We start from the raw sequence: 26,099 nt of genomic DNA, 5'->3' as shown, positions 1-26,099 counted from the left end.
GAAAGGAAAGGAAAGGAAAGGAAAGGAAAGGAAAGGAAAGGAAAGGGTGTCTTGAGTGTTGGAAAAGGTGCCAGTGACATTTGTAACAATCAGAAGAAGGGGTCAGAGTATCGGGGTTTTTAACTCCACTTGCAGTTTAGGCTCAGTCTCTAGCTGCACTTAGAAAAGCCAGGGCTTGGTATTTCTGCAGTGGTGAGCTCTGCCTGATTAGCAGATCCTGATTAGGCAGAGAGCACTTAATTTAATCCGTAAGTGAAACTGGTGTAGCTGGAGCAAAGGTAATGCTTAACTGATGATGTAAAGGTATAAGGCAAATATAGTTGTTCAGACAGAGTTACTCAGTCTGCCAGCCAAAGCGAATAATCACCTGGAAGCAAATTGCCTTATTCATTCATCAGGTGCCAATTTAACACATCTAAATGTTGCAGCAGTGCCCGATGGCAACATTTTTAAACTAACACGCCCTGTGTCACCTCTCAGGCCACCAGCTAGATGCCTGCTTAGTAGCTGAGCAGGAGCCAAGCTATCTGTTCTGTCCAGTCTGTACACTTAGCTCTTGTCTGGAGATCTCTGCACTATCATGTTCCCATCATGTGAGGAGACAGTGCTGGAGGCTAGAGAAGATATAATCATGATAAAAAGGTCTTACACCTACAACTAAGCAGAAAAGGACCTAGGCCTAATGAAAGTCAGTGGTTACATCAAGTACTTTTGAGACATATACCTGTACATATACCTTCTGGTAAATTAAAAAAAGATATCAGGTTCTGGTGTGTTCCACCATTTGAGAACCAAGACCAAGTTAACCTAGCACAACAAACAGGAGTTGTGCTGTTTGTTTTGCAAGGCAAAGGTATGAGGAAGGCTCTGGGACATGGAGGGTAAAGATAGCAGAAACAGCTTAACTTGGAACAGGAAGAGACAATTCTTGTTTCAGAGATACTGGGAGCAGAAGAGATGTCTGTTTTCAGTGATGAAACTACTGTGCTCAAGAAACCTTGACCTAGTCAACAGCCAGGCTTGGGCAATGAATTTCTCATCTTTGTAGAAACAGCATTACGAAAACCTAAGCTAACTATTTGGGCCAAAGAAAAGGCATTATTTAAAGCATTCGTGCATAGGCTTATCAAATGTATAGGAAGGGAGAAGCAGCCCATTATTTCCAGAAGTGTGTACTGAGGGCGTGAAGGACTGGGGCAGAGAATATGTATACAATAAGATGAATGGGTGTTTTAATGAGGCATGGAGCAATAATATGAGGAGTATGCAAGGTTGGTTCAAATTACATCTTGAAGCAACTTGTTAAATACTGCTGTGAGGATTTAAGCACTTACCTCCTTTGAGAATCCACTCCACAGGATTTTGTTTTCGTTGATAAAGAGCCTCTCCCCTTTCTTGGCGTAGACGTTGTAGTGCCCAACCTCCTCAAAGACGACTGAGCCATCCTCCGGAGAGAGATGCCAATTTATTATTGAGTAATTCCCTACTAGGTCTCCAAACTCATCAAAATCCACTTGCTCCCCCATATTATTGGTGAAATTTAAGTGGCGTAGGTGCTTCAGAACCTGGAGAGAGATATAGAGACACTGTGAACACCTGTGTCACAACCCTAACACAGGACATGTCTGCTATTGGGACAAAACTGGAAATAATCACTACTACAGTGCTTAATCTCTTAAAAATCACTTCATTACAGCAGTAGCTGACTTTTTTTCATGGACATCACATGGAAACAGAAACTCTGTACAAACCTTGTAGACATCGCAAAGTATTGTGGTCCATTGGATGGATGGCAGCCATCTGCAACTTTGCTTACTAGTTGCTGCCCCTCTCAGCTTTTTGGTACCCCTCTTCAGTCCCTTCCCACAACCTCTCCAAGCCCACAGCTCTTCTTTAGGGGCAGAAAAGTGACGGCAGCCACTGAAGTGTTTTGGTCACCCAGGCATCCCACTCACCCTGCTCTTGCAAAATTTATGCTCTACATAAAAGCAATCTTAGAATCATAGAATATCCCAAGTTGGATGAGACCCACAAACATCACCTAGTTCAACTCCTGGATTCCCAAAAGACCACACAAAAAATTAGACCATGTGTCTCAGAGCACTATCCAAATGCTTCTTGAACTCTGGCAGGCTCAGTGCTGTGACTGCTTCCCTAGGGAACCTGTTCCAGTGGCTGACCACTCTCTTGGTGAAGAATCTTTTCCTGATACCCAACCTGAACTACCCTTGTCGCAGCTTCAAGCCACTTCCTCAGGTCCAGTTGGCATCATTCATCTCTGAATGATTAATCACTCAGAAACATAAATGCTTGTGAAGCAATTCAAATTTGTCCTTTGATTTAAAAACTTCAAATCCAATGTACTTGAGTATAATCCAGCAAATCAGACTTGTTCACCACACGGCAGGTCTGGGCAATTCACAGCACTTTTTTTGACTCCTGTCTCCTTGTCACATGGTTTCAGGTAATCACATTCTGCCTGTCCCCACGTGTTGACTCCTGTAATTTTCATGCCTTAAGCTGTCACATGCTGTGAACAAGAGCAGTTTAAACCAGGAACAACTGCAGTTGCAAAATTCATGATCCTGATAGCTGGACAAGTAGAGAAAAGGAGCAGCAGCATAGAAGAAAACCTGTACAAATGACTGTGAGACAATTCTTTTACATAGTAGGTACTTTTCTAATCTTCAAGAATAAATTGTTGTCTTACGCATTTATCATTTTTTTTTCCTAATTTAAATTGAGATTCTTAGTTTTACAGTTTTCCTGTAGAAGTCATGTATGGATTCCAGCTGTTGTGACTCTAACAGCAGCTGGATGTCAGCTGTCCCTAGACCACTGCTGCTCTGGTTCTAGCACCTACAACAGCTTGAGCCCAGTTCTCCCTCTTTTATCTATGGGTGCCCAACCATACAATCCTGGATGGCAAAATGTAAAACAAAATGAACAAGCAAACAAAAACCCAAACTAAATCAATCTGTGGGCAGGCAGAGACCTCCTCACCCCATAGACATAGAACAGATAAAAATGTTTTGCTGAAGCCTTTTCACTTGGAAACATGGGGACAGAGGAGCAGAATCACTTCATTAATTCCTGTCAGTTTTGCAAAATTGTCTCATTTTTCTCTGTTTCCCCTTAGGATCCTTCTATCACAAAATAAAATCTCAAGAGCTCCAGAGATACCCTTGTCTCTTTTCACACTTATATTAATGCCAACCTGAGAGAGTCTGGAACAATCAGAGTAGTACTACACAGGACATGGCTGGCTATACTTTACTACTTAATCTTTGTGTAATGTTGATGGAAGTATATTGAAATATTAACACACTATATAGTCTTTGAATGTTGAGTTAGATGGTGGAGGGAAGAGTTTTTTCTGTCTTTCTCATTCCCACTGTCCCTCTCCTGGAGGGACTCCTCCATACTGCATCATCTCACTTTGGCCTTTTTTTTTTACAGTAGGGCTGCAATCCTGGATGTGTTAGCAGGAACTTTGCCCATAAGGACGGTACCCAAGCACCTGATGATGCAGGAAACCTGCATTCCTCTTCAAGTTCTAGCACCTACCCCAGGGTAACACCTCCAGTATTGACATCCAGACCAGAGTTGTCATGATGAGCTGTGTTTCATCCTTCTCCTCACTCCAACAAAATCATAGAATCAAATGTTACACTCTCATGCAGTACTGCAGCACTGCTGAACTACACTAGCCCTGAGTGGGTATCACTGCTGGGTTGAACTTTATCTGTATAGGCAGGAGGTGCAGAACACGCATTTCTTTTGATTAAAGTTTCTACACACATTAAGGGACAATCTTGCAAGAGCTGTATTTAAGATGCTTCAGTTTAAGTCCTGCCTCTCCTGCTCAGCTGCAGAGGCAGGAGGCTGGCTGTTCTTACTGTCAGCGAGACAAATGATAGAGAAACTTCTGGATCCCCTGGATATTTTTTTTTTTTTAAATCTATCTTCATAACATTAATCTCAGTCACTCTGTTCCTTAAAATTCACAGCAGAGGTGCATCAGGACAACGGGAGCAACAAAATAGGTTTCCCCTCTCAGCAAATACCAAAGTTTGCCTTCAAGTGTGAATTTATGAGGGGCAGCTTGTGAGCCAGTAACTGAGTGACTGCTAGGACATATTCTTGTTTTAGATGGTAATAAAATCCAAGGATGTCACCTGTATATCACACAATGAGTTTTAATGTCTATGGGATGAAAATACAGTTTAAACAGCCAAGAAATATATAAGCACTAAACTTCAGAAGAGGAAGTTGTAGACTCTACGCTTGCCTAGAATTACTGCTGCACTCTTATAGGCAGCAGTCTGTTAATGATTAGCTAAAAGCTTTACAGTTAAAAACATGTCAATATGTTTTGTAACTAAACATAGAAACATAAATACCCAGGACTCAATTCACGAAGACTTAAAAGACCCTGCTTCAGTGAGGGCAACGGCATGTGTCATGGGTGTATGTATAGCATTCTGGAACCAAGAGTTTACAGAAAGAAGTGTTGACCTCATAGCTTGAATACACCTTCAGCAGCTGGTGGAAGCCTGTGGGGAGCCTGTTCCACAAGCTGCTGGCTTCAGATGTTTCTTTCTGTAATTTCTCCCCCTTTTCTTCTGTCTGAATTACAATGCCTTTTAATTAAAACACCTGTTATCAGAAAGGACTTGTAAGGTGCCTTCTAGTCCACCTTCCTAGGCCACTCCTAGCCAGGTAAGGCCATTCCCATGGTAAAGCCATTCCCAGCCATGTTGCCTCCCATGCTTTATCCAGACTGGATATTCTGAGTAATGTTATTTCCACTGCAAGGAGCATAAAAACATAACACGCATATAGTTGTAGTAGGTCAGACTAGCAGCCCATCTCCCCAAGACCTGTTTCTGACAGTAGCCAAACAGCAAATGCCTAGGCAAGAGTCAAAGGGGACATGATACTTCCCCAGAATACTCACACATTTTGCAGCTCAGTGACTTCCTGGGCCTAAGCTATTTGTACTTTATAATCCATAGTGGATTATTTTTCCATGATGCATATTTGTGTTCTGCACCTGTGCGAGCTTTTCACATCCACAACCTCCTAGCAAAGAGATCTACATTTTATGACAAAAACTACTTGTTGGAACAGAGCAGATGTTAATCTCTTTTGATAAACTTTGTGCTTATGTTGGAAGAGACAAAGAATCATGATTTGCAAATCACCTTTTCCATACATCTCAGGATTTTACAAGCCTTTGTCAGATCTCTCTTCAGCTATTTCGTTCCAAGGCTGATGAGTCCTATCTGACTTCGCTGCTTCTTATACAGAAGCTGCTCCATTGACTCTTCTCCAAATTTTCCCAGTCTACCTCATCCATTCAGAGACCTGCATATTTTTGAAGTGAGATGCACCAAGGCTTAATAAGATGGCTCCAGCGCACTGTTTTCCTTTCCACCCCCTTTCCAGTATGACCATTCTTAACACTCCATTTGCTTCTTTGATTATTGCTCAGCCAGAACTGAGCAGTCCACCTGAGGACCTGTTCAGTCTTGAAGATATCATTTGTGATTAGTCAGAACCAACCATTTATTTTTTCCTTTGCTCATTGTCTTTCAAACAACAGTTTATCCATGAAAGGAATGAATTTTGTGGCAAACATACGAAGCCACCTAGAAGCCTGAGCTGTCACTACAAACAGGATCTCCCTTATCCACATGCAGCCTGATGCCGTCAAACAACTTCAGGAGGTTTGTAAAATAGGACTTTTCTTTACAAAAGTCATGCTGACTCCTTAGTATATTCTGTTTTGCCTCCATTCTTTATTATTATTATCATTATTATTTGTTGTTATTATTATTATTGTTATTATTAAAGTACTATTTCTAATAATGGGCTCAGTCAGTCTTTGCTAGTTGCTTGGATCTCCAGAACCTTTAAAAAATGATTTCCACATCTGCTATCTTTGTAGACCTCAGGGTCCAACACAGTTTTAAACAAGAGTTTGAGCACCGTAGCCAGGACTTCATCTACTTCATCTATGAGTTCTGGCAGAGCTCTTGGGATAATGTTATTGACTTGCACGTAGTTATTAAGTTTTGTATGCTCCTGTGTCCCCTAGCTTCTTCTACATGCACTACAATATCAGACAGATCCTCTAGAAGTGCCCTGTAAATGAACAAACTCAAGAACCTTTTTTTTCCTTTTTTTTTTTTTTTTTTCTCTTTCCTGCTATAGCCTTACCTTTTCTTTTGCAGTGATTATCTATGGTCAGATTATCTATGATTATCTGCAGTCACTCCTACTCTTGAAGTGTTTAAAGAAAGATTTCATAGAATCATAGAATGGTTTGTTTGGAAGGGAACTTAAAGGTCATCTAGTTCCAACCCCCCTGCCATGGGCAGGAACACCTTCCTCTAGACCAGGTTGCCCAAATCCCCATCCTACCTGGCCTTAAACACTTCCAGGGATGGGGCATCCACAGCCTCTCTGGAAAACCTGTTCCAGTGCCATCAGAATAAAGAATTTTCTCCTTATATCTAATATAAACCAGGATATGGCTGGCTTTCTGGGCTGTGAGACTACTGTATTAGCCCAGTGGTCATGGCATACAGCATTTGATTTCCAATTGGCAAGTACCAGAAAGAAATATGTGCATGGCACTTCTGAAAGAACAACTCATAAAATGCCATAAAGGCAATGTTCCCTGCAGCAATAGGGTTTTTTATTTCCTTCATTCCTTCCCTTCTATGTATCTATCTTATGCTAGCAAAGCTCTAATTTTTATTGTGTATCCCAATGTATAACTCCTGCTGCTTTCTCTATTTTGGACCATCTTGTCCTTGCTGTTTTTTATGCAGGACCAATTGGTCATTCTGTTGGAAAAGATCCTGGGATGTCTTTCTGTAACGCATTTTCAGCCCCATGCACAAGGTCTGTAGGTGGGTTACTGGGCACCTCATGCTAGAGTAGTGAAGACTGGTCATTGCCTACTGTACAAGGACTAGGCTATGCTTCAGGATGGAAAGTGTCAGGTTACCAGCACTGCAGATTAACAAAAGGAGTTTATCTCTGGGCAAAGGGCTGGTGCCAGAGTAGAAGGGAGGGAATACTGATAGTCAGAGACTCACTGACAATACTGCAAAGCAATTCAGGCAAGCTAGGGTGGACATCCCAGCTCTGGTAAAATGCTAAATCTGCCAGAGGCTCAAAAAAACATGAAAAAAAGCATTCAGTTCAAGATTCAGGACTAGCTGTACAAAGGCTGAGAATAACTCAAAATCATTCAAAGTTGTTATGCTTCGATAAGAGCTGAATGACATCCTCATAAAGCCAGGTAGGTCAGTAGGCAATGTGGCTGAATACTAAATGTATATGAAAAATGCAATGTGCCATATACTAAAGTAAGAATTTAAGCTATTTGTGATCCTTACTGGAAGCTAAATTAATTGTAACCGCTTAAGACAAAGACCCATTCGTTACTGTAGGCAGCACAGTAAAAAGCTTTGTATTATGTAGTTGAAAAAGCAAACAAAATGTTAGAATAGACTGAGAAAGATAATAATGCTGAGAATATGGTGTCAATATGTACCTCAATAATACAGTTTTCCCTGGAAAATGTGTTTAGTTCTAGTTGCTTGATCAGAAAAAAAGAATAAAATTAAAAGAAGATTAGAGCAGTCCAGAGGTGGTGATGATAACTCTTAGACAGCCAGTTTGACTTCCATTTGATGAGAAATTAAAAAGTGCAGAATTATTTAACTCAGGGGAGGAGGCAGAGGAAGTTTATGACACATGTAGTGATTTGTAGGAAAGAGGTGATTTACATTCATACAGAAGCAGAGACTGCTGCAAAGCCAGCTGACTTTATTCAGGGATTTGGACAAGTGTAGGACATCAGACTGTTGTGAAATTGGAAGATAGAGCAGCTTAGATGGAATGCATTGGAAACACCTCACTTACTGCTCAGTGGAAGGTTCTTGGTGTTCTCTGTATCTTGTGCTATGCTTTGAGCGCTCAGTCTGCTTGGAAACTGAAGAAGCCTAGAGTTTCTTACAACAAGGACTATTTGTAAGCCTGTTTGACTGTAACTGGGCTTGATGGGTTAGTTTATATGTTTTTGTAGCTAACAATCAAAGGATGCTGCTTTGCTGATTCAAAGCTGTAGCAGCTTTGATGGTTTATTGATAGTGAGAGGGGACAGAAGTTACAGCAGTAGAACAGGTCACTTAGACCAAACATGTTAAAGACATATGTTTCAAAATGAGAAATGATATAAAATAGGGCCAATCTGATTTAGGGTCAAATTTACTAAGGTACTATGTTTACAAGGATGACCAGAAAAAAAATCAAAAGCAGAAGCCTAAAAGGGGTTGGAAGTGGATAGTCTTTAAGGTCCTTTCCAACCCAAACCATTCTATGACTCTGTGATTCTATGCTTCAGAAAGAACTATCTGCCCAGTCACAGAAGTTCCCAAAGGAATCAAGAAATGATCATACAGTATGATCTTACAGCCATTGTGTGGCTGTTTTTTCAGATGATATAACTATCAGTTAGGAGGGCACAGGACATAGTAAACATGGGACCAAGATATTTTGTTTCCTGAAGGTCCTCAAAAATTAATGCTGGCCATGTGCAGAACAGCTGTACAGTACATTGTGTTTGAGCATTTGTGAAATTGTTTTTTCCATTCTATGAGCACTTGTCCATAGAATGCTGGTACTGAAATAATGCAAAGCTGGTAGTGAATAACACATCATTTAAGGATGCTATGATAAAGGATGATGATTTTGCTCGAAAGCATAGCAGGAAAATTTTCATTTGCTTAGCTTTGATTGAATGTATGTAATATAAGAGCAAATAAACAGAGTGGCAACATCCTCTGCATTACATCTCAACCACGGAGTTTTCAAAGATTTATGTAGGAAAACAGCATGTGAAATCCAGTCAATTGAAATTCAGTGCAATGTATTTTTTAAAGTCAGACTTAAAGATGTGACCTTCAAATCACAGTTCTATTTTTAATTGTAATTACTTTTTAATGGGAAAAAGACTCACTTCATTTTGAGTCTTTCAAAATGTTTATTTGGATAATGTTGTTGCAACTAACTTGGATTTAACTGAAGCTAGTGAATTTGATTAACTCTAGGGGAGAATGGAGGTTACAATAGCAATATGTTTTAACATTATTTCAGAATAATCTTAGGTAATTCTAAGGTAAGAGTTTTAACTCTGACATTTTTCCCTCTTTCTGTTTTAAATGAAAATCCAGCTGTATGATGGTAACTCAAGATATTTGTATAGCCCACAGCATGAAATTGTATGATTAGTTCTGTAGAGTCCAAAAGAGTCCTTCCTACGAGTAACTTCAGCAGTGAAGGCATCTGAGGTAGCCTTGGTCCCAGTTCAGTGCCATCCCAAGAAGACTTCATCTGATCCACCAATGAAGAGGAGTGCCTGTAGGATTTAAATATGCATCTGGAAGTCTGTGATCCTATACTTCTGGAGAAAAATGCCTGTAATGACAGCATCTTTCCCCTCCTTACAAATACAGTGGGAATTAATGTAGTTGCTATTACTTAAGACAAAAATCATGTCAGCAAAAGGAAGAAATCATGTCTGTGGGGAATCCCTAGGCCTGGAATATAAGGATACAAAAAATCAAGCAGTTTTCTGACTAGTCACCTGACTCAGTAATGTACAAGTGTAGGCCAGTCATAATGGAGGTTTCTGTATCCAACAGAACAGAGAAAATCCACTGAAAATCTAGAGGAAATGATGGAACGGCTGTGCCTGATCTGCATACATGATAAACCCAGTGTCAGTTCAGAGGTTTTGTCTGTGTTCATTAAAACAAAAGCTCATTAATTAGGTGGTAATGATATGTCACTGACTTCATCATACAAATAAATCTCAAAGAGCACTGTTTATTGTGGTGTGTTCTGTGTTGCTTCAACAGAGATCATTCAAACAAGACTGTGAAACACAAGTATTATACTAATGGAAAGTAGAACACATATACAAACTCCTGGAGAACAAATAGGAAAAAATCATTCAGTGTATTAAGAAATGTCTTGAATGTATTAAAATGAAGAGGGTGTCACGTATGCCAGACCCTCATGACGTAAGATTGAAAGAGACAGATAAAGAAGATGGTGAAGGAGCAGGAAAGCAGAATGAGTGATGTGTTATTGCACTCGCTATCAGAAAGAAAAACACACAGGATGTTCTTATCCCAAGGGCACTTGCTTTGAAGCCATAATATGACATTAATGGAAGTGGAAGGTCCTTAAAAAGAGATTAGAGAACAGCCTGAGCAATTTAAATTGGATCTAAAAGACTGACAGAAGCAGACAGTTCTTCACAGCATTCTACAAGCAATAAGAAGAGTGCTAATACAGCTGGATTACAATATACACATAAAAATGCCACTGGCCTTGAATGACAAAGTCAGTATGCTACCTAATATTATTCCACAGCAATCACAACCCACAATGCTAGTATACATTCAAGTGTAATGCATAGCCAAGAGCATGTCTGAAGTTTTCCTCTGTATCAGCCCATGTAGGACATGCATCACTGCTCAAAGGGACACTCCAGAGTCAGCCTCTGATGGACTTGCAACAGGGGCCAAAGGAAGACAATAAAAGGCAGAGGGATGTCCTCTGTAACCAGACTGGTTAACCTGACCTCAATCCCAAGAAAAACAATGGGAAAACAAGAGTTAGGGGTTGAGGATGAATTAATACAAAATTACAGGACAGACACATAATTGGTACCAGTCAATAAGGCTTTGAGAAATATGGGTCTTGTTAATACAAGTTTGGTTGTCAAACACATCCCTTTGGAATTGAAATACCAAGGCTTTACATTTAATGTAAAGCATCCTCCTAAAGGTTTACCAGCAGATTTCTAAAAGCAAACCATCCATTCACAGAGAATTCCTCAAGGCTCAGTAAACAACTCAGCTATCCAATATGTCCTTCAGTACTCTGGCAGCAAACACAGAAGTGCTGCTGGGAGAACTTGCAGAAAACAAATGGATTAATGTAAGGGTAAATAACAACAAAGAAAAATCATTCCCCCTAGGTTGCTCTCTCACATCTGGGTTTAATGTGGTAAAATTCAGACTTACGTGTTAAGGCATAAGAAATTCCAGCCACAGGCACAGAAAGGGTATCACATCCTGTAAAGCATTACAGGCAATTCACTGCAGCCTTTCCACCATGGTAAGGAAGGCTAATGTGACTTGTTCATGTATAAATGAAGAAGTAATACGTGTATGTAAATGTAGGACTTTTTTTCCACTGTCTGGCTGTGCTGAGGCTGTTATAGCAATACTGAAAATGTGTCAAAAAGGATGAGTAACTGGACAAGATACAGAAATAAACCAGATAAAGTATCTTAGGAACTAAATTTACTCTGTTTAAATTGTCAAGATAAGACTGAGGAATAATTTATCAATGTGCATAAACACCTCACTGAGAGATATGATGGACTTTAAAATCTAATAGAGCAAGGCCAAGTAGAGACCAGTGGAACTAAAGGCTAGTTACAAATTCAAACTAGAAATAAGAGACGATCTGTGACAGGAGTTGTGACCTGCCATAGACTGTACTAATAATGAAAAAGCTCTGCTAGGTAGCACATCTACTGGGGATAATAAATCTTGTTCAACACAAGTATGCTGGCGAGAACAGCCCTTCAGAAGTGAAATACCCAGGCTTTACATCTAATGTAAAGCATGCCTTAGATGAATCAAGATTACTCTCCTGAATGTGATATACATTTACATGGTTTGTTATACAAAGGATTATAAACTGCACAACCATTTAGCACGTGGCTTTATTTTAACATTTTTGAGGTTCCTATTAAGGTTTTGTCTCTGTACAGACAAAAGCAGCAGCACATGTACAGGAAGAGCTCATTGTCAGTGCTATTGGATGGTGCTCTGTAGTGTATATGCTTCTATCTGTAGCCAGAGCCACCATATAAAAGGACCAGTGTGGACACCTACTCTATACCCGATGCCATAGTTGCATTGTTTTCCACTTTTAACAAACACAATATGAACTAATCCATTGCACACATGGGGCCAGGGAACTGTGTTTACTAATGGTGAAGAATCTATCGTCAGAAATCCTGACTGAGTAAATGATGCTTTAATGCTCTTGGGATGTCAACATACCGCACAATAACTGTTATGGCAAAATATCTGAGAGCCTAAAATAGGGTTCTTTTTCTTAATTTAAGTCTAAATTTAGTTCCAAGTAGTATATTGTGAATTGTCCAATTATTAAAGCTCTTAGTAGAGCCAATAGTTATCCTACAAGCTCAGTGTTTTTAGGTAGCATAATCCACATCTGATTGAAATGTCTCTTCTGGGAGGTGTTTAATGCCATCTTTACCCATCTGTGCAGAGATCTAATCAATATATGAGGCTCTCTGCACCCATTTGCTGTCACTTTCCAGTAACAACTCTTTATAGTCAGTCTATTCAAAGTCCCAACAGGATCTGAAACTGCCTTCAGCAATTCTTCCTGAACGACTAAGTTTCATACCAGCCTCAGTTAATACCTGTTTTGAAATTATCTTGCTCTCTATTTCACAAAGCAGTTGTTTTCAGTACACCATTTTAATTGTCCAACTGGCCTATATAGTTCAACAGACACAAAATTGATTAGATAAGCGCTTAGGTTCAAAAGTCTGGAGAGATGTATGTCATCTAAGGAAACACTCGCTTCTTTAAGGCCTCACAGAATCAATTGACACACAGCCAGGCATACTAAAATGCGAAATTGGAGAAGGCACCAGTCCATTTTTACCTCTTCGTAATGGGTATCACTGAGGAAGGAGCTGTTGGCTGGGAGGTACACAGTCCTGTAATAAAAGACTTCAGCTGATCCTAGTTGAAGCCAATTCATATATGATTTTTCTAATTAATTCTAGGCATTCTTTACCAGGCATAATTTACTTGAGTGTGTCCTTTATCTGCTAACCATTTGGACAGAACATTTTTCAGCATGTACATCTTTGCCTCGGTGACTAGAAGAGCTATCTCATTTTTTACTCATGAGCCTGCTAAAGTTTACAGCTCCCAGTATAATCACAACTTGAAAATAGTCCATCTAAGGATGCTCTGCTCCATGACCCTGTGACTGCACACTTTTGCCTTCTCAAGAGCCTTCTCAAAACCCTACTGAATCACAACAATTTTATTCTGAGACAGAAAGAGAAGCCCATCAGCTGTTTGTTCAAAAATGTGGATTTGTTCTATCAAAGAAGATGTTAAGAAAAGAAGGGCTGTAACAGCAGACTATTGGAGCTGTTACTGATAAACAGGACAAAGAGGTAGGGAAGAAGCTTCAGTGCAGGAGTCCTGAGCTCATGTTGTACCCTTGCCATACTGTTCTATAGCTTATGGGAGAGCCTGTGTCTGGGGAAAGCAAGTCCATGAACCAGCGAAACAAACAGAATTAGCTCTACTCAATACACTCTTCTAAAAAAATCACAGTCCACCAGTGAATGAGAATGCGTATCTAGCTGGCTCACAGTTCTGTGCCAGGCCTCATGCTATCCAGTTCAGATGAACTGATCACTGAGATAAAAATGTTATTTCTATACAGAAATCCACACAAACACCCTGAACAAAATATATATAACAGTTTCTCTAAAAGGTTTGTATTCTGAGTACATAATATACTAGCAGACAATAAAAAAATAACTCTTATGAGTTAGTGGGATAATATCACTGAAAAGAAACAAATTAAAACTATATGAAATTATAAAGCAGAACACACTATTTATTCTCACCAGCCACTGACCCTGCTGGCAAAGACAACCATGGAAAGGAATTCAGGATAATAGAGCCACAAGTTTTGCAGTGTGTCTGCCACACACACCACCTGGTCAGTGATTTCAGACACTTAGTGGCTGCTGCCTCCAGTGTCTGGCAGGGAGGCTTCCTAACACCTTTCTCACTCCTGCTGATTGCTTTCTACTAAGAAACCCTTGAAGTGATTATATGAAAAGGGAGCAGCCACAGAACTGCTGTGTTCCAGGAAGTTAATTTCTGCAGTAAGATTTTCTTCAGTCTTAGATTCTGGTTGTTCAGAAAAGTGTTCTCTGGAGATGCTGGAGGATGGAGGTTTGTGAGGTAAACTCATTAACTCATTACTCCTGTGGCTAAGGAAAGCTTCCTGAATGTAATGAGCTACAATGGGCTACAATGAGCAACAATGTGAAGTAGGTGTGCACACAGATTTGGCATTTACCTGCTATTTGTAAGTTTGATGTTGAAATGAAGTGAAAAAATGCACAAATATCAAATATGCTTGACAGCCAACACCACATAATGGTGGTCATATCAAATATGCACTGCTCCCTTGTAGCACCTGCTATTCCTATCCAGCCATGTTCTCCCCACCAACTCTTTCTTGGTGCTATAAGGCAGGAAGCCTGTATCAGGGTGCTTTACATTTTGATATAGCTATCCTTCAGTACCAGACAAGAAAAAAAAAAAAAAAAATTCTTCCCTATTTTGGAATCCTCAACAAACACATTACTACAATATATTGTGAATATCCCATTCTTTTTTCTTTCCAAGGTGAAAAAGCATGAGGGAATGGATTTAAAAATATATTTATTCTGAAACACTTTTAGCAATACAAATTAAAGCTAAATCTGTCTATGACTTGCCCAATTCTGCCAGTATGCTCCTGAAAAGCAAAATAGCATTGAAAGACATAAACCTCAGAGCCAGCAATTGCAGAATTCCTCTACACTAGGGTCGAAACCTGCACTCAATAACTCCAAGTAAAATGTCTTTGGCAGACCCAAATTAAGTACCTAGAGCTAAAGAGTGCAGTTTTCAAAACTGCCAAGAAAAATCTTTTACTTTGTCTTGACTGATGTTTATGCATTTACCGAGAACAGACAGAAACCAAACTGCAGTTCACACATGTGAATGCTGACCCAATATCTGCAAAGTCTGTGGCATGGGCAGCCTCTAGTTTGGCTAGTCTATCCCAGACAGAGGGAATTACACAAACAAACATGGTTGTGATCCTCTTTTCATTCATTAGTGTCCTTCTGATTTCACAATCTTTCAGATTTCAGTTTGGGATCCAAGTTTTATGTCATGACCAGAACTGGGCAACTAATTTGCTGCATATTTGGCATATTTTCATTTGTTAACCTTAAATCTAATCCTTCTATTTGAGAATGTACTGGATAGTCTAAACACACAATGAATAGTGCATTAGATAGCACAGTCAAATTCATGACAGGATATAGAGTATTAATAAAGGATCAGAAGACCAGAATGCCAGAATATTATCCATAAACCAGTGAGCAGAATTTATCAACTGAATTAGTGAATGTGTTGTTAGTATCATTTTATCAGTTCACAAATACCATTGCCATCTATTATTTATCTATTATTTGCCCAACGGCCACACATTATTTTTCTTCATTATTCAATCTGCTTTAGTTTGATCCTATATAAGCTGAAAACTGTGGAAAAAAAATATGGCCTGTATGGAAAATTGCTGTGGGATTGCAAAACCTGTAGAGCTTGCCAAAGACAATGAACTCTAAAAACTGTTTTCCTTGTTTATGTGTTCTCTCCAGACCCTCTTGTTTATGTAAGGGCTTAATATATGATCAAATTACCTTGCGTCAGCCAAGCTGTGGTAATTGTCTGTGTGTGCACTTTTGGCCTGTAGCGAATACAAGAAAATTTAACTTAGTTTAAACCCCTTCCACTGCAGGCAAACCTTACACAAATTACTTTCACTGCAAGGTGGACCTAAATTGCCTGCAGTGATATGCTAAATCCTAGGAGCCTGACTGTTTGTCCAAGACCCAGGATTGTGAAAGGCACCCCTCCCCAGGCAGCCTGGAGGCGCTCCAGGACAGCTTTTCTTTTTTTTCTATGAGTATCTTGCACAGGTATGCCTTAACGGCAACAAAGGACTCACCTGCCATGCCTCAACCTTCTTAATGTCTGCACAGGATCCGTTAGTGAAGAGCCCTTTCCCAGGGGTACAGGTATATATATCCTGCAAAGCGTGGGCAATAGAATATACTGCCAAATACACGTTATAGGATATCCGCAAGTGTGTGTAGTCCATGTATGGTGTCTCCACACTGGTGATGTTCTCATCTCCTGTGCATGGAGGTCGAAAGGCAGTTGTACTGTTTCCAATGCCCAAGCCCTCTTCATGGGCCTTGTGGAAGGAAGCTGAAGCTGGAGAATTTTTGGACCCATCAGGGAGATAGCAGTTAAATGTCTCCTCCCAAAACTCCTTGGCAAAGCCATTGTTGGTGGATTTCTTGGGATGCACCTTCTGCAGGAACTCACGAAAGCCTGGGATCTGTCCTGCCTTCAGTGCAAACCCAATGGTGCTGCCAATGACACGGAAGAACTCTGGCATGGCTATCAGGGAAGAGCTGGCCCAGGCCTCACTTGCCAGCCAGATCTTGCCAGTGATGTTTCGCCTGACGATCTCTTTGATGAGTGGTTCCAGGTCCGGGCCACTGGAGAAAACAACAATCACTCTTGCTGTGGAGTTCTGGATGACCTCCACCACCTGCTGGATCTCTTCTTCATCCGAATACTGGGAGATGAGCTCACTAAAATCAATGCAGATGTCTCTCTCCTCCGCCTCCTCCCGAAACTTTTCAATCCCTGGCCGTCCATAGTCATCATCAGCTGCAATTGTCCCCACCCAGTTCCAGCGGAAGTATTCGATGATGTCTGCCATAGCGGTGGCCTGATGCTCATCATTGGGGATTGTGCGGAGGAAGGACTTAAACTGGTTCTTATTGCTCAAAAGACGACTGGATGAGGCATAGCTGACCTGCAAGAGCACAGCAGACAAGTAAAAGAGAACATGAAGTGAACTGCCTGGGAATAAAATGCCAACATTTGCCTAAATTAATTGTCAACCTGTACAACCTCAGATGGGATGAACGGAAGACTGGCACCACATGGTCAGCCATGTTCTCTTGGCCTGTGGTAGCACACGATCTAAGAGACTGAGTATGTACTTGTACCTCTGGATGTCCTACAGAGACACACAGGGAGAAGCAGCTGCTCAGACCTCAGTGGATGGAGCAAGTGTGTGCCCTCCTGTAAGGCCAAGGGTCAGAGGGAGCATGACATTGACACCATCCTGGGGGAATGACGAGGAGGTGAGCCATGGGTGGCACTGACTCTTCTGTCACCTCTGTCCCCACCCTTAAACAGGCTCCATCAGGAACCATAGGCATATTTACATAGGCCATATTTACAACCCCTGCCAGCTGGAGGAAGGATGTGATGTGCATCAGTGGCCTTGACCCTGGGGAGTGTTGAGGTAATGCTAGTCATTACCTTAGCATGATTTCCCGATTGCCGGACATAATCAGCAAAGAAGCCAGTAGACATTCCTCACTCTATGAGCCACCATGTTTTGCCATCAAAATTTTGCCTTTACTAAAACTATCAAGAAATGTTTTCTTTTTCATATTCAGAACAAGTGCCATATGCTTTTAAGATATAATTTGGATGTTCTGTAAGTAGGGAAACAATAAAACCCAAAAGAGAATAGTTTAAAGATATGAAGAAGTTTTAAATCTCACTTATCTTTGCATTTTGAGATTGGTATCTGAACTCTTTAGGACTGCCTCTCACTTTGAAAAATCTTCTATAAACAGTTCATTTTGTACAAAGTGGAAATTTACATAAAACCTTATCTCTTCCTTAAAATCTGGCATTTAGTGCTTCTGCAAGAAGAAAGAAAAGAAGGAGGTTTCCTAGTGCAGTTTCAAGGGCCACAGGAACATATTGTCCTTTCACAGAGCTGTGCTCTCCCCTGGACAGGCTCCTACCCAGAACTACCCTCATCTCCTGCAACCTCGTGCCAGAAGGTACAGGCAAGGTACCCCAATCCTGCAGGTGCTGTAAGAGGTGAATTTCCTCTCCAGGGATATTTGTGTGCCAGAGCAAGGCCTGGATTCTCCAAGGGAGGTGACCTTAGACGAGGTCACAGTGGCTTCCCTGTTTAGACCTTATCAGTGCCCATTGGTTTGGGAACTTCAGCAAATGTCCTGGCATCTCTTTTAAATGTGAAAAAGTCTATCTTTAATGAGTCCCCTTATTCTTAACCACTAGCAATTTAATAGGGTACACTGAAGTAAGATACTAAGAAATAGAACAGAAGCCGTAACATTTTCAGTTTCTATGTCAACAGGATGAGTAATGAGCCTTAGATTAATTGTAAAATATACTTCCATCTTATACTGAAATGTAGGGTTTATTAAACATGGATTTGCTAATGGCTTGCAGTAAATGGCAGTGATAATGCATATTCTAATGCTCCCCAACAACTCCCAGTTTAAAAGCCTGCTTTCTGTTGTCAGACTCCAGCCAGCTGTCTGAAATTTCATTCCACATTGCGAACTGAACCTACTGACCTCTACCCATTTCTGTAACCACTAGAAAAGGCTACTTCCTTATAGCATAAACATCATTCCCTGTTCAAAGAAAAACTCCGAGAACTGCAAACATCTATTAGGTACAGTCAAACCCACCGACCCTTCTCAGTAGCCCTCGTTAACCTGGTAACATGTTGTGTAAATTAACAGTATGCCTTAAAATGCCACCACAGTGTTTATTACACGCCACCTTCCAATGATGCTCTGGGCAATATCTAGACAGCAGATGTTGGTCGTAGCTTAAACCATTCTTTCCTGCTCAGACACCCAATGTCCATTTCTTCAGATTCCTGCAAGGGAATCAGGCTAATAAGAACATTAAGTAGACAAGATATATTACAGTGCACCAGGCAGGCAAAAATTCTTCCTTCTTCATTTGTGGTATAGATGGGAATTAGAACCCTGACTGAAATAATGATATATCCTTTCAGGGCAGAGTAAGAGAACAGTGTGATGCAATCTTGTCACAAGGCCTTCTGTAAGCTCTGGCACCAACACTCATTTTAGAATGGGAACAAGAAATATTAGGCTATACAAGGCAACACCTAAATGCATAAAGCCAAGCACTTTTCAGAAGTTGTCTTCAGTGTGGAAACCTAAAATCAACAACAGCAACATTAGGCTATAATATGCCAGCCTCTAATTTTGCTTAGGGTCTTGGCAGAGCAACAGCTTTGCCAAACAAAAGCGTGGGACTGTGGTTACCGTCCCTGGTCCCAACAGAGTCAGCAAACTGCATGAAGGATGCTATGGCACAGCAGCTGGCACAACTACACTGCCACACAGATGACCCAGGAACAAGTTGGGACATATGCACATACTCTCACAAACCATGTTTTGGAGTCCCTAGGTCAAAGAAAGGCAGGCCAGCCCAGAACAACACTTCACAACACCTGATCAGCAGAAACAACAACTTTACAGATCACCTACTTGAATAATCAGAGATAGTGACAGAAGTAAGTGTGTCTGGCAATGAATGAGGTCTCCTAGGCTACAATATTGCTGTTGGCTGGATGTCATTACTGGCTGCCTGGCAATTTTTTTTCGGGGGAATTACAAATTTCTAGCAAGAAATAGTTCTCCCATAAGAAAACAATCACATATTTTGTATTGACCTTCTCCTTGAGGGTCTATGTGAAGTGGCAAAGATCTAACTAGCCATGGAGGCTGAACTTTGCTTGAGGCCTTCTGGTGGGTGGCAGAGAGTGGAACGGAGGACCTGGCACAGCCTCTGAATATGCCTGTAGTAGTCCAAATATGTATCTGACACATCTGAGACCAAAGGCTTGTATCTTTTACTAATAAAAGTATTCATTTTGATGTGACACAGTACATTTGGAGGTAAATAAGGATGTTTTCTGTTATATAAACCATTGTCCCACTCTGACAGACAGTGCTTCCCATTATTGCCTTGCCCCTTAACCCTCCTAGGATGTATTCAGTTACTGTATACAGTTAGGGCCTCTCCATTTCCAAACCTTCTTATGTTTGAAACAGAGACAGAGCACATAAGCAGCAGTGTGGTTCTCCATCCTTGTTCTGTAATGTACCCCTCTCCAAACAGCAATATCCCCAGCTGCGCCATACACCTGGCAGCACTGCAGAGCAGAGAGGCAGGCCACACCTGTAATCTAAGCAAGACAAGTGAAAGCATACCTGAGGTATGTAAAAGAGTCCCAGCAGATTGGCCACGGCGGTGGAGACCCCAGAGCCGGTTGCCCCCACGACTGCAATGGTGGAAGGGATATGTTCTGAGCAGTTGCAGAATTCGTCCAGGTTCAAGGAGTCTATCTTGTTCTGAGCCACAAAACTCAGAGTGGCCTCAAGGGCTTTAGAGACTGTATTGCAAGTGTCAAATATCCTGTATCCCAAGGTCATGTTGGGAAGGAGATTTGGGCTACTGTTTATTTCTTCTATGGCAAAGATCATAGCCTGGAGCCAGCGGAAGCCTCGGAAATTATACCTGGGAGAGTGAAACAAAAATAACACAGAGTGAGAAGGAGGGAAACAGAGGAGATGAGACCAGGGCTGAGACAGGGGGAAAATGAAAGATTCTCAACACAGAAGGCAAAAGCAGCTTATGCTATTCATCTCAGTCTCTCATCCGGCTGAATTCAGAAACTTTTGCTTTTGTCTGTTCAGTGGTTGTAAGAGAGGTGTGCATATGCAAAAAGATTTTGTTCTGCTTTTCAACACATCATTTTGGGAGCTCAGTTAAGAGGTCGTGAGGATAAGACGACCTTTTCTAAGTTCCTTAAATTCTGGGAAGGTCAAAAGAGAACATGCCTGGAGGGTTGGTTCTCCTGAGGACACTGGGCCTGGATCTCATGATTCTTCAGAAAATGCTCTAACACAGAGCTTCTCCTACCAGATTTCCTTCCAGCCTGCCTTCTCTGACACATTTCTGAATGCAGATGGCAGTGTCTGCTAAGCCTGACCACGATGCTGTCAGGAACGTGGGCTCAGGGATGCCTAGTGTGCCAGTGCCTGGTGGCTTTAGGCAGGCAATGTGAGATAAGCCACAGCACTGGCATGCTGCTGGATGCTCTGCTCAGGAAAATTTAGTCATCTGTCACACTGGGCCTCATATCACCACTTCTCACTGTGAGAGAGGGCACAGCCAACCTGTTTATATCAGCAAACAGAGATATGTTATAAGCATAAATCCTAGTGTAACTTGTTAACTTGCTAATTAGGTACTTCATTGTTCTCATTGAAACAATAATATTCTCTTTATTATGGTGTTTTCATACATCTGCTTTAGACACAAGCTCAGAAGTTGCCACCAGAGCTGGCCTGTGAAACTGAAACACTGTTTTTTGAAGCTTTCTCTGTTCTCTGAAGTGGAGAAGCTGTGTTTTCTGACATGGAATAGGAGCTGATGTTGGGTGAGTGACTAACCCAAAACAGAGAGAGGCTTCTTCATGGAAAGCAGCAGGAAGAAAGTAACTTTGTCATGTGCTATTCTCTTACAGTAAAAGCTGTAAAACTCTGAAAGCAACCAGTTGTGTGTCTATTAAGCTGCTACATTTTAGGATAACTCAGCTGGAATGGCTAACTCATCTATGAACTGACACTTGCCTTTCCTTGTAATGCACTATAGATCAGGTTAGCAGCTGGCTTACGGTTTAGTGTTGAGTTGCAGTTGGAAACAGGAAGCTTTCAAAGCTGTTATGCTTTAGATTAATTGGAAAAACTGATGGGACCCAGAACAGGATGAGCCTGGGGAAGTGGTTGACCCTAGAATAGATCCTATATAAAATGGTAGATTTTGGATTTCAAGTAAGTGCTATTTTGAAATGCTTTTCCATACCAAGGTGAAGGTTTCTAAAAACGAGGTTCATAAAATCATGGCCTTTAAATTTCTGAGATATACAGCATTTTTTAATTACTGGATTAAATGGATTGCTTCCAAAATTTATGTTTCCCATGACTGATTTCTTCAAAGATGAATGAACGTACCAAACTTACTGCTTTTCTAAGTGTTTTATCTGACTTATCTGGACTTAGAAATTCTAAAGATATCACATCTAAGGTTCATCTTTAGGTCCTAAAAAAATTAATTTATCCAATTTCATTTCACCAGAAATCTTTGGATAATTTCCAAAAGATGTTCTGCTCTGACGCTGTACCTCAAACAACAGACAGCATGGTTTCAGCACAAATCTCTTGAGCAACTTCAGGTCAGAAAGGTTGAGGCCAATAAAAATCCTTAGTTATAATGTATGACCAAAAGGACAGCTAGCTTTACTAAGATCACTCTTTAGAAAATGGACACCATTTAGAACATGGGAATGTGGGTTACATTTAGAAGTTGGTCATTTAGATTTTTTTGTTCTCTAGTTCCAAACCATTAAAGAGTGAAAGGCAATGGGAGAGCTCTGAAATAAAAGGGCAAGTCTCAGAGTGAATGAGGCAGTCAAAGTACAAAAACCAAATGTGCTGGACATACCAAGCTGCCTCGCACTGTCTCTGATGAACTCTGGGAATCATAATGGCAGCAAGAAGGGGTTTTATGGTACTTCTGTTTAAAAATCTAAATCTGTGCACAGATATTTTTAATTAAAATGAAAATAGGATTTGAAACAAGGAACAATATTCAGGCTTCTGGTGTAAAACAGAAAAAAATAAAACATTTTTATATATTTAAAGGGAAAACTGTTGAGAAGTTGGGAAGTACAACTGTAAGGATTTTCACACACTCTAGTATGTGTAAACATAAGTATAAGCGAGTTCACATTAAATTATAGAAGTGGATAAAAAAAGTTAGATTGAGTTTTCTGTCCCTTTGACAGCAATTCGTTTTAAATTATTAAAATGCTGCAATACTTCAGGTGGTATCGTCAAAAGCAGTGAGAATTGAACTGTCTTCTTCTTGATTTCAAAGAATGCTTGTTATTCCATATGGCATGTGCATCACTTAGATGCAGATTGACTAGATTTTAGATTTCAAATGAGTGCCATTTTAAAATACTTTAAGATATGTTTCCATTACCAAGGTGAAGATTTCTAAAGATAAGCTTCATGTGATTGTGAACTTTCAATCTCTGAGTTATGTGACTGAGATATAACAGACCCATGATACACAACTGCTTTTCTTTTACTTTCTGACATACATGTATGTTCCTGATGAATATTTATTTATAGCATTAGGCCTGCACTTTATTTGCTTGAGATTGGGTTGGCTTTCTTTTGGAGGGGAAAGGAAGGGAAGGAAGCCTTGTCTAGGAGCTAGATTCCAAATGTGTTTGAAATGCTTTTTATAATTTAGCTCATACCAACATGGACAGCAGGCATGCAGTTCTTTCCAGTTGCACCTCTAGTAATAGCAGCACCGGCAGATCAGCAGAAGAGGATCAGATGGGATGGAGACAAACACATCTCACTCCATCTTTTCTAATACCTCTTAGATCTTCAGACAAGGTCTCATTTGTTAACTGAGAGTATTCTATCAGTACTAGAGAGCTAACACTGATATGGTCAGATGAACGCAGTGACACTAAACTCGTCTTACTGAAGCAAGATTTCAGGATTCCTTCAATCTCCATGAATGGAAATTGTGTGGATAAATACTTTTCCATTGTACTGTAAGACTCCAACAAAAGGTTGCAAATAGGTTACTTCTGGCTTGGTGTGTATGTGAATGATGGGTAAAAATGGCCTTTGAACTTGGCAGCAGGTTACACAGATCCAGCTGACCTCTTGTTGACCTGCTGTGACTAATATTACTAGTCACTGTTATATTCTTTCAACCATGCAGAAATTTGACTGGTAATTTCCACGAAGAAAACACAACATGCAAAGCATTTACTAATAGAAGCAGACGTTTCATTAGACTTCTAGAATCTTTAAATAGCTACTGGTATTGTTTTAGTGGGAAATAAGCAGACTCCAAAACTTATTTTCTGACATGTTATTTTTACAGGAGCATTGACTTAGTCTTGTACTTTAGCATTTCTGAGATGTGCAGCTATGAAAAATGGGCATTAAGATCTAAATGGAAGTTTACTGTAAATAATTCAGTGCCCAAAGGTGTAGAATTGAATTTTTATGTACACTCAGTTCTTTAAATGCTTCCGCTATCATGACCATTCTCCCACCTGTCCCTCAGACCCAGAGCAATCCACTGTTCTTTCAGTTCCCAGGCAGGAACACAAACAAGGAAAAAGATATCAGGAAAAAATCTTCCACAAATCTTAATCTTAATCTTCACATCCCCAGAGGAAAGATTATTTTTGCAGCAGTCCAGTTTGCTAGACAAGATTGCAAACAAGATTTTTTGCTAGACTAGATTGCTAGATGATATTGCAAACAACATCTCACTAATTCCCATAGGTGTCTTTCTAGTTGGTAGAAATGTGTCTGTCCAGGGATGCTCAGGATGCACATGCTACTCCTGTCATGGGCTTATGATGGGACCCTGCTCAAGCTATTCTCTAAGTTTCTCCATCTGTAAGATGAAGCCAAAGCCAATAAATGCACAGGGGAGTGTCAGAAAGGATGAAGGATTGCAGAGCCTAATGACTGCAAGAAACCCTGAAGAGAAACCTGAAATAGTGATTGTTTGTCTGGTTCTTGATAGAACAGCTCACATTATCTGGATCCAGCAGGAAAAGGGAGATGTGCTAGTTTCCATGAAGGAGAGACAGCTTCATGTGAATTCATGACCTTCATTTATCAAAACCTGCAAGGCATGAAACTGAGACCTATACAATATGAAGGAAAAGGAGAAAGCAATGTGAAACATTGCTAAACAGCTAAACAACTTCCACTTACTCTCCTATATCTGACATAGTTTTTGTTCAAGAATGGTGGCAAAGGCTGCATATGCCTCTTCACTCATACCAGTGCTCCTCTTGCTGTAGTGGTTGTACACACATACTAATTTCTCTGTCCTCTCTAGATTTCCAGTACATTAATTACATGTTATTGCTGCTACTACCACTGCTATTACTAAGATATGCGAAGGGGAGACCTTCAGTCATTTGTCAGATTCCTGCAGTCAGGAGGTATAACGAGTTGCTTACCACCCTTAAAAGTTAGAACTTTGGTGAAGGGAATTAATTGTGCAAGCCAAAGCTCCGGAGGCTGAGAAGGAGGGTAGAAGAGAAAGAGGAAAAGGAAGTAACTTGCTATTGGAGGGGAAAGAGAAGATCTAAATAGCATAATAAGCATACAGTTCTGCATTTGGATTATCAAACACATCCACAAGAGAAAGTGCATCGGGGTAGCATTAAAACTCTGTTCTCTCAGACATGCTGACCCAGTGAGCTCAAGTGTCCTGGAGACCTGCAGTGTGAAGCCATACACTATGACACCAGGACAATGTCTCACCATGCAGTGTTTCACAGCTCAAAGGCTGTCACAGTGTGGGACCTTGTCTAGATCTCTGATCAGAATAAAGGAAATATTCACAAAAAATCACAACCGTGTTACACCATATTGGCTATGCTGTATCTCAACACGGTGAAGGTATGTGCACATTGCAAACAATCCATTACAGTGAGAAAAATCCATGGGTATGACCAATCTGTGCCCAATGTATGACCAATATATAAAATATGTTGTTATACTATCAATAACATTGCTAACAATAACACTAACAACACTACCACCACTAAAACTGCTGATCTACCTGGCATCAAGAAAGGACAGAGAAATCAGGTTATGAACAGGCCTCTGTTGGTGCTGATAGGGAACAGGGGTCAGGGATCGCTTGTGCTGCAGACTCTGTCTCCAACCGTACACATCAGATATGCATCAGCAAATGTTATAAGGAAAGTTGCTGTGACAGCACCTGAGGTACACAAAGACAGAAGGTGTATTTATATCAAATGCGGGACACTTGATTGTTTAAACAATAAACCCTGTAACTAATTCTGAAGCACAGGAAACACATTGCTCTCACTTCTCTATGGCATTTGGTGTGGCAAAATCATGAGAAAGTTTACAGTTTGGACTCTATAACCCCTTGCTCAAAATGCAAAGATGCATTTTCAGTATCAGTATGAATCAGCATGAAAGGAACTATGAACAGGTCATTATTGTTCCCTTTTCCTTTCACTGCTGGGTTATGGGAACAGTTTTTCAAATAATCATGTTCAAGGTATGCACAGTAGGTTTGTATGCTGAGCTG

The 26,099-nt window shown here is 40.5% G+C and overlaps 1 protein-coding gene across 1 annotated transcript in view; it reads right to left on the bottom strand.

Annotated features, from left to right (window-relative positions):
* The window catches only part of CASR (calcium sensing receptor), a 72,685-nt gene that overhangs the window by 9,033 nt on the left and 37,553 nt on the right, over positions 1–26,099 (bottom strand). Inside the window, exons 3-5 of the mRNA XM_068698942.1 lie at positions 20,120–20,426; positions 15,964–16,845; positions 1,335–1,565 (exon numbers count right to left, since the gene is read on the bottom strand). Of these exons, the coding sequence (XP_068555043.1) occupies positions 1,335–1,565; positions 15,964–16,845; positions 20,120–20,426 (1,420 nt within the window). The remainder of the gene's footprint in view (positions 1–1,334; positions 1,566–15,963; positions 16,846–20,119; positions 20,427–26,099) is intronic.

The sequence above is a fragment of the Anas acuta genome, chromosome 1 (genome assembly GCF_963932015.1).
Source record: "Anas acuta chromosome 1, bAnaAcu1.1, whole genome shotgun sequence".
In the NCBI taxonomy this organism is placed as follows: Eukaryota; Metazoa; Chordata; class Aves; order Anseriformes; family Anatidae; genus Anas; species Anas acuta.
The sequence above is the reverse complement of the archived record's forward strand: the minus strand, read 5'-3'. Positions and strand labels throughout refer to the sequence as shown.